This window comes from Eucyclogobius newberryi, unplaced genomic scaffold (assembly GCF_026437365.1).
Source record: "Eucyclogobius newberryi isolate DKJ021-1_F unplaced genomic scaffold, fEucNew1.0.hap1 SCAF_17, whole genome shotgun sequence".
Lineage (NCBI taxonomy): Eukaryota > Metazoa > Chordata > Actinopteri > Gobiiformes > Gobiidae > Eucyclogobius > Eucyclogobius newberryi.
In genome coordinates, this window is record NW_027315801.1 from 27,815,710 (window position 1) to 27,828,369 (window position 12,660).

A 12,660-nucleotide genomic window follows, 5' to 3' on the forward strand; every position below is an offset into this window, starting at 1 on the left:
CATTTCCGTCAGCGGAAGTCCGACTGTTTATCTGGCGGTGTGGATTTTTGTCGTGGAAGAAACGATGGCTACCGCTGCAAAACAAGGCTCTAAAACGTCCGCCAAATCCTCTGCAGGGGCCACCGGGGCGGCAGGGGCAGCCGGGGCCCCTCCGGCGATGCCCCTGGCCTCGCCTCTCATGGGTAAAAAGAAGAAGCCGTTCCTGGGGATGCCTGCGCCGCTCGGATACGTCCCTGGTCTGGGCAGAGGGTAATTCATTAGCAACAGATACAGCTAGCACCCATGGCTCTATTATGCTAGCACCACGGAATAATGCACGAGTTACACTGGCTACAGCAGACAGTGGTGTGAGGGGCATTCAGTGCTTCTTAAATAGTGCTTCTAAATGTGTGGACTGGGGGGCCATGTGCTGGTAGTCCCCCCAAAATTATGACATCATCGAGCATAACTTATTATTTGAATACTATGTTTTATGATACACAATTAATGGAAACAACTAGCGTTACACCCAAAAAAATAAGAATGATGACCAATTAATATTTTACTAATTTTGGTTATAAACGTGGTTTGAACTCCTGAATTTCCATTTTGGGGACGTCCTTCGAATATCCCCTGCTTCAAAATGTTTGATCTCTGAGCCCCAATATGTAACTTTATATGTTTTTATTACTCTTAAAACTTAGAAATATGCATTCTGGGGCTTGATTCACCCCAAACCTGACTCGTACTTGGTCTGGAGGAGCGTTCACCTGCTTAATTTTCCTGGTGATCTGTTTTGATATACGTTTGCTCAAACAACAAATCAAAACTTTTCAACTTAACTCAACACCTTCAGGCAAAATAAATGTAATTAAAAATAACCCCTCAACCCTTTTAGCAGGTCTCAAACTAAAAAAAAAAATTATACTTAAGTAAATGGTAAAGTATTGACACCTTCAAGGAAATATTAGATGGATAAACACATCATTCTGTCGTGCGATGCTACTGGTGATTGATTGGAAACATAGGACTTTAGTCATTCTCAGATCTTTGTTGTAGTGCTACTGGCTTCACCACCCGGTCTGATATTGGTCCTGCTCGTGATGCCAATGATCCCGTTGATGATCGACATGCTCCGCCGGGGAAGAGGACGGTGGGGGACCAAATGAAAAAAAACGAAGAGGACGAAGAAGATCTCAATGATACCAACTATGACGAGGTAGCTAACGCGTGAAGTCGGTACTAAACGATTACATTGTGAGATCCTGTAGTGATTTCAACACATATTTTTCCGCAGTTCAATGGTTATGCAGGCAGCTTGTTCTCCAGCGGCCCATATGAGAAAGACGATGAAGAAGCAGACATGATATATGCCGCTCTGGACAAAAGGATGGACGAAAGGCGGAAAGAAAGAAGGTGAGCAGATGTTCAGATTCAGCGGTACATTTTTATGACTTAAATTAACCTGTACCTCAACTGTTTTTCAGGGAACTGAGAGAAAAAGAAGAAATTGAGAAGTATCGTATGGAGCGTCCCAAAATCCAGCAGCAATTTTCAGATTTGAAGGTTTGTTATAACATTTATATACTTGATTGAAATTGTAAATTGCTATTCTGTTTTGCCCTAATTTTAAGTGTATTCGTTTTATTGATCAGAATCTGTTTTATTGCCATTGCCAGTGAACAATTAATAATAATGATGATGATGATGATGATGATGATGATGATGATGATGATGATGATGATGATGATGATAGTGATAGTACAAAAGTATAGACTGTGCTGAATATGCTAAAATAAATTTGGGGCATGCAAAATGAAACGAGTGATTCAAATATTATTATGACATGTACAACAACAGGATCAGAATAATAGTGCAAAACTGTGGCGAGTGTCCGAGTCCAACGGCAGAGATAAAATAAACTTGTGGCGGGAGGTTTTTTACTATTTCATTTTTCTTTTTAAACGTAGAACAACGAAAACTAACATAAAACAAACCAACACATGCAAAGGAAAATAAAGAAAACGGAGCCGGTCATGACCAGAGCGAACTAGGAAGTTAGGAGGCATCTAAAGAAAAGACGGGTTAATGCATAGTATGTCCAAAGTCCCATTTTGCTCATTGTTTATTGAAATGATCCATTTTCAAATTGAGTCCAGCGTACATGGTACGCTGGACTCATATGTCTGTCCAATCCTATATCGTCGGAACAGTTTTTGTCATCATTTTTTTTGTGATTGCCTTCTTCCTGGCTGCCAGAAGTACACTCCAAAAATATCCATCCAATGTGTCCAAAGCGGGTACATTGTTCCAAAATTGGGTGTGATGAAAGTATCAAAAATAGTCTGCATTGCCTTGTTAATTTGTGCCCAATATTTCTGTGCTAAAACGCATGCATTTTGATGATTTCCATTGGTATTCTCTGGACAGCTTCAAATTGTTAGAATAATAACAGGAGCAACAGACAAGCTATCAAGCATGCTTTTAAATACATCCTTTAACTGACTGTGCTGTTCTTTATTGGTCAACATTTGTCTGTCACATCTCACAATTTTTTTTTAAATTCCAGAGGAAATTGTCAGAAGTGTCAGAGGAGGAGTGGTTGAGTATCCCTGAAGTAGGAGATGCCAGAAACAAGCGTCAGAGAAACGCTCGCCATGACAAACTCACCCCGGTCCCGGACAGCTTCTTCTCCAAACACCTACAGACGGGAGAGAACCACACGTCTGTGGACCCTCTGCAGGGGGTGAGTGTCACTACACATTACAGCACATTGATCACCATCATTACTGTTTGTCTCACTTTACTACAGTCGATATCACCCATACATTATTTACACATCAAAATGTATTTGTAACCAGCCTAGCTACATGTCTTGTGCACATGTAATTACAAACTATGCCAGCAGGAGGCGGTAGAGTTCAAGATTTCGCACAAATCTCAGAACTCACACAAACAGGACCTTATTATGAATAGGGGAAGCAACTAACAATTATTTTGCTACTTGTTTGAGCTGGTGATTGTTAGCAATTTATTGATTTGTCATTTAATCAAATTTACTATATATGACCCAGATGAATATGACAAAATAGGTTTTTCATCAATAACGCAAAGGTCCACATTTTGTCAACACAAGTCTTCTCTGAGCTCATGACATGAAATTCCATTTTCTCTCTTCTCTTTGTGAATAAAACCTACATGTTTATGTGTTTTAACTAGCTTGGAGGGCTGAACACACCGTTTCCCGGGAGTATGACTCCAGGACTGATGACCCCTACGTCTGGTGATCTGGACATGAGGAAGATTGGTCAGGCCAGAAATACTCTGATGGACATGAGGCTGAGCCAGGTGTCCGACTCTGTCAGTGGACAAACTGTTGTGGATCCAAAGGGTTACCTGACTGACTTGAACTCTATGATCCCGACACATGGAGGAGACATCAGGTAGATACTGTCTTAAGAGATTCATCTGTGTAATCTACCAGCACCTCTGACTGTATGTCTGTGTGTTTGTGTGTATCTAGTGATATCAAAAAGGCCAGACTTCTTCTCAAATCTGTGAGGGAGACAAACCCACATCACCCTCCTGCGTGGATTGCATCTGCCCGTCTCGAGGAGGTAACGGGTAAACTTCAAGTGGCCAGAAACTTGATCATGAAGGGCACAGAGATGTGTCCAAAGGTAAGATATTTTATCATGTGGAAAATGCAGTTTGAATAGAGTTGTTTTGTCTTTAAATTCTACTTTCTTAGAGCGAGGACGTGTGGCTGGAGGCTGCCAGGCTGCAACCGGGCGACACAGCCAAGGCCGTGGTGGCCCAAGCTGTTCGCCATCTTCCACAGTCAGTTCGAATCTATATCAGAGCCGCTGAGCTGGAGACAGATGTCAGAGCCAAGAAACGAGTTCTGAGAAAAGGTAACAATAGTGCTGCCCGGTGGTCGAGCACATGTATGTTGGGCTCCATGTGTGTCATGAGTTTGAATCCTGACTCCGCCTATTTACTGCATGTCCTCCCTTCTCTCTCATCCCCAATTTACACTACTTCCCTGTCAATAAAGCCTACGGGCAGTTTTTCTTTCTTAAAAAGAAATAAAAGTAACAATAACACTGTTTATTACATGGAATGGCAAACCTATAATTCTATTAGGGAGATTACTTGGAGACAGTTGCTCACAAATGACAATATAATAACAGTTTGTAAAGAGCCACTAAATTTCAATAGAAATTAGTCAAATAAGATTTGTACATTGTAGAGCAAATATATTTATCAAATTGTTTTTGTTATTTTCTACAAAGTTGTCGTAGTTTCCAAATATTTACAACAGCCAAAACATTCTGTATGTGCCTGAAGCTGTTTTTGTAAAAAACACCCGCATAGACCTCTTGCACACGAATACCACTTTATTCAGCTGTGAACCTTGCTCTCATTCAACACGAGTAAACTCACATGATCTTTAGTATCGTTGCTATGGCAAAAGCACATACACATTCACACCACTTTTTCCCAGCCACATACTCCCCTGACAGAGATGGATGAGCAGCTTCCTGTAGAAGTAGTTATTCTCGTCTCTACATGTTTTGCTCTCACAAGGGCTTTTTCCAATATATTTTGGTAGTCATTGTTCAGTTTAGCGGTGCCATGAATGCAACAGTGCAGTATTAATAATTACTCAATCAATTACAAAAGCAATATGTATTTGAAGACTCTTTAACTGTTTGCTGTGTACCTGGGTATTTGTTCCAGCTCTGGAAAATGTGTCCAAATCAGTGCGACTGTGGAGGACCGCTGTGGAGCTTGAGGGGCCAGAAGACGCCAGAATCATGCTTAGTCGAGCTGTAGAGTGTTGTCCTACAAGTGTGGAGGTACTGCCAGGCGTAGAGGATTTCTCTACAACCTTTTTATCTGAATCGGACGATAAACGTACACCGACGTAACACACATCTCACCCAATCAATACATCTTCCCCCTTCCAGCTTTGGCTCGCCCTTGCCCATTTGGAGACGTACGAAAACGCTCGCCGTGTCCTGAACAAAGCTCGTGAGAACATCCCCACCGACCGCCACATCTGGATCACTGCCGCGAAGCTGGAGGAGGCCAACAGCAACACTCAGATGGTCGAGAAGATTATTGACCGAGCGATCACCTCTCTACGAGCCAACGGCGTGGAGATCAACCGAGAACAGTGGATTCAGGTCCGGTAACGCCTAAAATTCAAAATGCGCATGGCTTCTGCATTATATCATCACATTTGCCAGTTACCAGTCATTTGGTTTGGCACAATTTCTTTTGTTTCGCCTCGGGCAAAAGGAAAGTGTTGTGTGTTTTATCGTAACAGTAATAACCCATGTATTTGGCACCGCTTCAACATGAAAGGCGTGTCATTTTCCTCACCTCTTATTAGTCACACATGCACATATTTTACATATTACTCACAATATTCCACATTCGGCTAGTTTTCTGCTGCCGTGACCCGTTTGTGTGAATATTTCTGAATATGGTTTTGTTGCGCAGGATGCAGAGGAGTGCGATAAAGCGGGCAGTGTGGCCACGTGCCAGGCGGTGATCAGGGCCATCATTGGGATTGGCATTGAAGAAGAGGATTGTAAACACACCTGGATGGAAGACGCAGACAGTGTATGCTTCACAGCCTTGCATGAGGTCTTTATTGTCGTTCATTTTGTGATAAGCAATTTGTTACGCTATTTATGTTTCAGTGTGTTGCCCATGGGGCGTTGGAGTGTGCCAGGGCCATCTACGCTCATGCTCTGCAAGTTTTCCCCAGTAAAAAAAGTGTTTGGCTCCGAGCTGCGTACTTTGAGAAGAACCACGGCACAAGGTAAAGCACGTTTCATCCAATATCCGTGCATTTAATCTTTTATACACCAATCCTGGCATAACATCTGGAAGGTTCTCTCTTTACAGTGGCGCCTCGTAATATAAATAGACCGGTAGTCATAGTGTTGCTCTGATGATCGTTGCGGTTTGTTCTCATGTGCCACTTCTGTTTTGCAGAGAGTCTTTGGAGGCTCTGCTGCAGAGAGCTGTTGCTCATTGTCCCAAAGCCGAGGTGCTGTGGCTGATGGGAGCCAAGTCCAAATGGCTGGCGGGAGATGTGCCGGCTGCCAGAAGTATTTTGGCTTTGGCGTTTCAGGTAAAAAAAGAAAACAAAAGGAGCTCAAATGGTCATGTGATACCGCTGAAAGTCACGCACCATTTAACTTGAACTTTCCCCCCCCCCTCTCTTTTTCAGGCCAACCCCAACAGTGAGGAGATCTGGTTGGCCGCGGTCAAGCTGGAGTCGGAAAACAACGAGTACGAACGGGCACGTCGACTGTTGGCCAAGGCCAGAAGCAGTGCCCCTACAGCTCGGGTAACTTAGTAGATCTGTAAATCACTACCTAAGATCGAGCATCGATTTGCGTAACGTAACATGAGAGTACTAAATATAGTTGTATAATGTAAAGATTGGGTCATGCTTTTGGTATTGATTTGCCGTTAAAGCACCAATAACCTTCTTACTGCTTTATTATATTGTTGACATTATATTACCAAGCAACACCTTTTTAATATACCGTATTTTCAGGACTATAAATCGCACCGGAGTATAAGTCGCACCCGCCAAAAAATGCATAATAGAGAAGAAAAAAACCTATATAAGTTGCACTGGAGTATGAAATGCGGTTGCAAGTGTGAAAATAACAAATAATATCACATAAGTCGTAGTATAAGTCACACCCCGGCCAAAACTATGAAAAAATGAAAATAGGGTATATGGAGTTCCAGCAAAGCGGCTAGAAGTTGTGTTTAACAAACTACGTGTTGCTGTTTTTCACACGCATATGCAGGTCTTTATGAAGTCGGTGAAATTAGAATGGGTTCTCGGGAACATTGAAGCTGCCCACGACCTGTGCACGGAAGCTCTCAAACACTACGAGGACTTCCCCAAGCTGTGGATGATGAGAGGCCAGATCGAAGAGCAGTGTGAGAACATGGACAAGGCCAGAGACGCGTACAACCAGGGGGTGAGCTTGGAAACAATATCGCGAGTCTGTTCTGAACCTCCGCGTTATATAATGAGTTCTGCTTGGGTTTCAGCTTAAAAAGTGCCCTCAGTCGATGTCGCTGTGGATGCTGTTGTCTCGTCTTGAAGAAAGGGTGGGCCAGCTGACCAGAGCCAGGGCGATTCTTGAAAAGGCTCGTCTCAAAAACCCTCAGAGCCCCGAGCTTTGGTGAGACACTTGCATTATTGCCTGTGCAAAAAGATGATATGTGCATGAAATGTGACCTGACATATGTTTTAGTCATTTGTACAACTGCTAATATTACTTATGCTTCATTTGTTCATAAGGTTAGAGTCTGTAAGACTAGAATTTCGGGGCGGATTGAAAAACATTGCAAGCACGCTGATGGCAAAAGCCCTGCAAGAGTGTCCAAACTCAGGTATGTTGTATTTGTTCTTTCGTGAACGTACCGTTGACCAGACCGTTTCATACCTCTGTCTTTTTTGTTTTGTAGGTATTCTGTGGGCAGAGGCTGTGTTTTTGGAGGCCAGACCGCAGAGGAAGACCAAGAGTGTAGACGCTTTGAGGAAGTGTGTACACGATCCTCACGTCTTGCTTGCCGTAGCCAAGTGAGTGTAGCCGTATAGAATTGACTGTATATGACTTTGCCCGAGCGTATTTGCTCCTGAAATATTGACCGCGTCATGTGTGTTTTTTAGATTGTTCTGGAGTGAGCGCAAAATCACCAAAGCCAGAGAATGGTTCCTGAAAACGGTGAAGATTGAGCCAGATCTGGGAGACGCGTGGGCTCTGTTTTACAAGTTTGAAATGCAGTTCGGTACAGAGGTGAGACTTACTGACGCATCGCTACGGCTTTGCTTTTAAGTTTTTAAAGAGCACTTCGAAAATGTATGAAAATGTATGAGGACAGTGAGTGTGAAGAGCTTGAGCAGATTTCAATTCCCCCCGAAGGAGCGGCACATAATTATACATTATTTATTTCCCCGTTGTCGTCCCACAGGAGCAGCAGGAGGAGGTGCGTAAGCGCTGTGAAAACGCAGAGCCTCGTCACGGGGAGCTGTGGTGTGCAGAGTCAAAACATGTCCTGAACTGGCAGAAAAACACCGGAGAGATACTTGCCCTGGTCGCCAGCAAAATCAAGAACACTTTCTGAGTAATGGATTATAAATGGATTAAAAGATCGGATGGACAACTTCAACCAGATTACCATGCAACCGCAGCGTTTTAAATTCAGTTTTGTGCCCTGGATGAAGCAGCTAAATAGTTTTGTCATCCACATATGCCCGCTCTTTTATGTGTTTGATTGTTTGTTAGTTGCTTTTTAAAACATAATGGTAAAATATTTCAGTGCATACATTTTGGAAGCTGCTTTAGATTTTGTCTTACAAACATGAATCATGGTTCATATAAAATGTATACGCTCATTTCCCTTAAACATTGCTGTTTGATTTTTTTTCTTCTACATAATGTTCATTGTGTAAAGCCATGGAATTAATAAATTCCCAGTTGGGCACAAAGTGAGTCTGTGCATGCTTTTCTTTACATGACCTCACACACTCAGACTCTACGCCTTTAAAGCGTTTTGGCTCAACCTGTTCCATCTGGCAAAAGCTGAAAGCTGGTGATTAATGACTGAATTAACGATGGAGCTGATGACACTGGAGTTTGGTGAAATTTAAAGCCAAGCGGTGACAGTCCGTGACGGGAAGCGCAAACTCCTGTGATGTTGGAACGATCGCTGCGCCATAACGGAAGTAGGCCGTCTCTAAAGTAACCAATCTCCCGCAGAAGCTTCAAAATACAAGACAACCTTGAAGCTGAAGAGATTACGAGGATGTGTCTCCGTGTGGCAGTGATGACTTTAGACGTCTGAGGATCCCAAGAACAACATGATAAATGGTAATGGTCCGGGATGGCACACATCTTTAGGGCGCATGATAATGCGCGATAATCATTTTGATCACATTTTGCTCCGGGCAATGCACTGCTTCGCTTTCTTTTATTTACTTCCGTTTTAAAGTTTTAACAAATGCTGTGTTGTCAGTGTGTGACCAGAGCTCTATTCCGCACTGTCGTCATGTTGGTCCTTCTGGTGAACTCTGGTGGCAAACGTAGGTGTAACTACACCGAGATCCTTAGCACATACAGAAGACTGATCTTGGTTAAACTGCAAAGTCTGGTGGGTTCACGCTTTTAGAATCAATGCTATTTGTACTGTGATGCTATAGTGCCCTCTAGTGTTTGAAACATGAACTTAAGTGCGTTTACTTTCTTAAATCGGCTTGGAAGTCTTTTTCTCTCTTTGTAAAATTTTATTTTCATTTTCTTCTCGTTGTAGAATATACCATCCTATAACGGCTCCAAAGAGCCAAGCCCGTGTCCCGTGAAGGTAAAATCTGCTACTTTCAGCACCATGGACAGGGAATTTAAGAAATATATATTACATTCCAAGATATTGTAGTTTGAATTGTCTAATTAAATAATTGTATTTGTATCACACAGGCGCATCGTATATTGGGTTCAATTTATGGCATGACAAAGTGGATGCAGTGTCAGATTGGAGACAAACAATCTGATCTGAGCCAACCACTGGAAAGCATGGAGCAGGTCATTATTTACAACTGCAGCCCGGATTTTTTGGTGAGAAAGACTTTTACAAATTAGATCTATTGAATGATAATGTTCTTATTCTTGTGTTCTTGCAATCAGGGGGAACCCCTTTCTTGTGCCACTGTCAAAAAAATTAAAGGAAAGAAAAAAAAGAGGATAAGGCTCCTCCGAATGATAAAAGCTCTTACAATATGTTGGCAGAAACTTCACAGTGTATTTACAGTGAAATAAATAGTTTTTTTTCTCCCCTGGTATTTAGTAATAAAGTATCACATTCACATATTTTTTTTTATTTTCAGTTCAATGTAAATGGCAATGTTTATCTAAAATGGCTTGATAATAAAAACAAGGTCTACTGACAATAGAAGCTAGAATTTATAGTTTACATAATTCATAGGTATTGAATGGGCCAAAGTTCTCAAAATGGGCCAAAGTTCTCAAATTTGCAATTTGCAAGTGAATACTTTGAGGTGCTCCATGAAAATGTGCATTTTATATTTGTGTGTTTCTTTGCCAGTCGAGCTAAATCGTATTTCTGCATATTAATGATTTTCTATGTTGTTTTTGTATGTTTTGTATCTTACGTTTTGAAATTTGCAAAACAGAGCAAAATAAAGTGCCATTGTTTTTAAATAAATTCAGCTCTGCTAAATAAATATTATTTGACGTTTAGAGACATATTACAATTATGAGCACGGAACCAATGTCCTGTCGTGTTTCTACCCGGAACACTGGAGGCAGCGTCCCCAAACAGCATCAACAACGCCACGATTCAACTGAACATTGCCTTTTATATATCATAAGTCTTATGCTTTACATTTTCAGACCGATTTACCACAAGAAGCGCCACCTACGTATGATATTAGTTGAATGAAACGTGAGGTTAAAACGCGTTTTAGTCTAAATGGGAACAAGTAACCACGGCCAAAGTAGAGTTTAACTTAGTGTTGAATTGTTATCGACAAGAATATTCTTATAATCCTCTTACAAAATGGCCGATAACAACATGGATATGGACCCAGACGTAGCTCGGAATCTGTTTGCAGAAGGCGCCACGCTGGTGCTGCTCGGGGTCCCACTGGGCACGGAGCTGGGCATAGACTGCAAGAGCTGGCAGGTTGGCCCTAAATTCCGCGGGGTAAAGATGATTCCCCCGGGCCTCCACTTTCTCCACTACTCGTCTGTCAACTCACCCAGCTGTGGCAACGAGATCGGGCCCAAGACTGGCCTTTTCCTCATGTTAAAACCAAGGGAGCTCCTGTTGGCCAACTGGGACGCTCAGGGGGAAGACTTGGACTTCTCAGCCTCTAAAAATGAAGAAGAGGTAAACAAGATCAGAGCAAATCTACAGGAGCTGGACCCTCACCTGGGTCCCTATCCTTATGACGTCTTGAGAAAATGGGTTTCCCTCACTGACCGTCTCAATGAAGACGTAGCCACCAAGCTGCAGCCGCTCTCAGGTAGGATTTGTGCCTTCAGTGATGTGATTCCAGAAGTCCAGTTGACCCACACCAAGGACCGAGCCGAGCAGCCGAGGAACGACACGGCCTGCCAGAGCATGCGTGAGGGTCTGGACAGGCTACCCAAAATGAAGCTCAGAGAAGGGACGGAGTTGCGGTTCTCTGTCATTCCCGAGAAGACCTACCCTCCAGGAGCAACACCAGCAGAGATTACACGGTGCAGCCTGGACTACAGCTACGCCCTGAACACGGTACTGGAGAAGTACTATCAGGCACAACCTCTTCACTTATTGGGTACGTTATATGACTTTTTACATCGTCTTGATATTGACACTCTTGACATGGCCTCCTTAAATCAAATATATGCCTTTTATTTCAGGGGAGCTACAGTTTGCCTTTGTGTGTTTCCTGATTGGTAACGTCTATGAGGGATTTGAACACTGGAAAAGCCTACTGGCTCTACTGTGTCGCTCGGAGGAAACCATGAGAAAAAATAAAGACTTGTACCTGGGACTCATCGCCGTGCTGTACCACCAGCTCGGAGAAATCTCACCTGACTTTTTTGTCGACATTGTGTCACAGAATAACTTCCTTACATCAACTCTGCAGGTACTGAATGAATATAAAATGTCTTCTTTAAAATGTGTGTGTTGGTGTTTCGCAAGGGATTATAGTATTAAATTGTAGTATCTGTCTTTTGTAGTGTTTACTTTTACCCACTTTACGCATGCTCCTGGTTTAGGCCCTTTTCAACCTTTGTTTGGTCCCGTTCTTAGTGTAAATTAGTACTTGTACTTAAAAAGCCAAATGAACAATCCTAAAAGCCACTGTACTATATAATGTTTGGGCAGAATCATGGACATGGCACTCATTATAATTATTTTTTTTTTCTTTTTAACTATACATTTATATGGTGCAATAAAAGATACAGTAGGCATAGTCATATTAAATTGACTGTTTGCTTTTTCCTCTCTCAGGACTTCTTCCAGTTTGCCTCTGGACCTGGAGTAGATGGCACACTGCGTAAAAGAGCAGAGAAGTTCAAAGCTCATTTGACAAAAAAGTTTCGATGGGACTTTGACGCTGACCTGGATGACTGTGCACCTGTCGTAGTGGAGCTGCCTGAAGGATTTACAGTCAACTGAAACGGATGGCATAGTTTCAATACTGCAAATGTATTAAGTGGAAGCTTCTTAATGAATTGCTATATTGAATTGGAAGACCATTGCATATACAGATACACAGCATATATCTGGCGCCCTCTGGTGTTGTAGACGAACTTGAAGATGCATATTTTATGTGAATGCAATGTATCTAACCCCCTTTGATCTTTGTGCACTTACAGTAAAAAAATATATCAATTTATAATTTATTTGTATTCTTTATGATTACATTGTGGTTTGATCAACAACCATTTCATAAATTATACTTGTTATTTAGACTTCACCACTAGATGGCGACAACGAGCCATGACACAGCTCATAGTTGTGCCGGGTTTTTAATATTGATTATCTAAAGAGAGGGTATAGAGGTTTTAATTAAAATTAATGGTCGTGTAAGGCCTTTTTTCTCCATGAGTCTTGTCCAGA

The 12,660-nt window shown here is 42.2% G+C and overlaps 2 protein-coding genes and 1 long non-coding RNA gene across 3 annotated transcripts; all 3 read left to right on the plus strand.

Annotated features, from left to right (window-relative positions):
* Nucleotides 1–8,173, plus strand: prpf6 (PRP6 pre-mRNA processing factor 6 homolog (S. cerevisiae)). The gene is made up of 20 exons (XM_072449774.1): nucleotides 1–249; nucleotides 1,039–1,198; nucleotides 1,277–1,395; nucleotides 1,467–1,545; nucleotides 2,549–2,725; nucleotides 3,199–3,422; nucleotides 3,503–3,659; nucleotides 3,731–3,893; nucleotides 4,723–4,841; nucleotides 4,953–5,171; nucleotides 5,491–5,613; nucleotides 5,694–5,815; nucleotides 5,992–6,130; nucleotides 6,230–6,349; nucleotides 6,825–7,001; nucleotides 7,075–7,208; nucleotides 7,328–7,419; nucleotides 7,495–7,609; nucleotides 7,700–7,826; nucleotides 8,002–8,173. The coding sequence occupies exons 1-20, from the start codon at nucleotides 65–67 to the stop codon at nucleotides 8,152–8,154; spliced, it is 2,904 nt and encodes a 967-aa protein (XP_072305875.1). The 5' UTR covers nucleotides 1–64; the 3' UTR covers nucleotides 8,155–8,173.
* A 412-nt stretch (nucleotides 8,174–8,585) lies between these two features.
* Nucleotides 8,586–9,857, plus strand: LOC140362468 (uncharacterized). Its single transcript, XR_011927098.1, has 5 exons — nucleotides 8,586–8,900; nucleotides 9,046–9,180; nucleotides 9,340–9,390; nucleotides 9,504–9,641; nucleotides 9,711–9,857. It is a non-coding gene; the product is annotated as an uncharacterized lncRNA (long non-coding RNA).
* A 724-nt stretch (nucleotides 9,858–10,581) lies between these two features.
* Nucleotides 10,582–12,285, plus strand: aar2 (AAR2 splicing factor). The gene is made up of 3 exons (XM_072449775.1): nucleotides 10,582–11,365; nucleotides 11,451–11,680; nucleotides 12,049–12,285. The coding sequence occupies exons 1-3, from the start codon at nucleotides 10,603–10,605 to the stop codon at nucleotides 12,214–12,216; spliced, it is 1,161 nt and encodes a 386-aa protein (XP_072305876.1). The 5' UTR covers nucleotides 10,582–10,602; the 3' UTR covers nucleotides 12,217–12,285.
* Nucleotides 12,286–12,660: the final 375 nt, after the last annotated feature.

What these genes read in the sequence shown, in the direction of transcription:
- aar2 (XM_072449775.1), top strand. Translation starts at nt 10,603, where the DNA reads ATGGCCGATAACAACATGGATATGGACCCAGACGTAGCTCGGAATCTG. An exon ending in ACAACCTCTTCACTTATTGG is followed by an intron (nt 11,366 to 11,450) that starts GTACGTTATATG and finishes CTTTTATTTCAG; the next exon opens with GGGAGCTACAGTTTGCCTTT. An exon ending in TCCTTACATCAACTCTGCAG is followed by an intron (nt 11,681 to 12,048) that starts GTACTGAATGAA and finishes TTCCTCTCTCAG; the next exon opens with GACTTCTTCCAGTTTGCCTC.
- prpf6 (XM_072449774.1), top strand. Translation starts at nt 65, where the DNA reads ATGGCTACCGCTGCAAAACAAGGCTCTAAAACGTCCGCCAAATCCTCT. An exon ending in GTCTTGCTTGCCGTAGCCAA is followed by an intron (nt 7,610 to 7,699) that starts GTGAGTGTAGCC and finishes TGTGTTTTTTAG; the next exon opens with ATTGTTCTGGAGTGAGCGCA. An exon ending in AAATGCAGTTCGGTACAGAG is followed by an intron (nt 7,827 to 8,001) that starts GTGAGACTTACT and finishes GTCGTCCCACAG; the next exon opens with GAGCAGCAGGAGGAGGTGCG.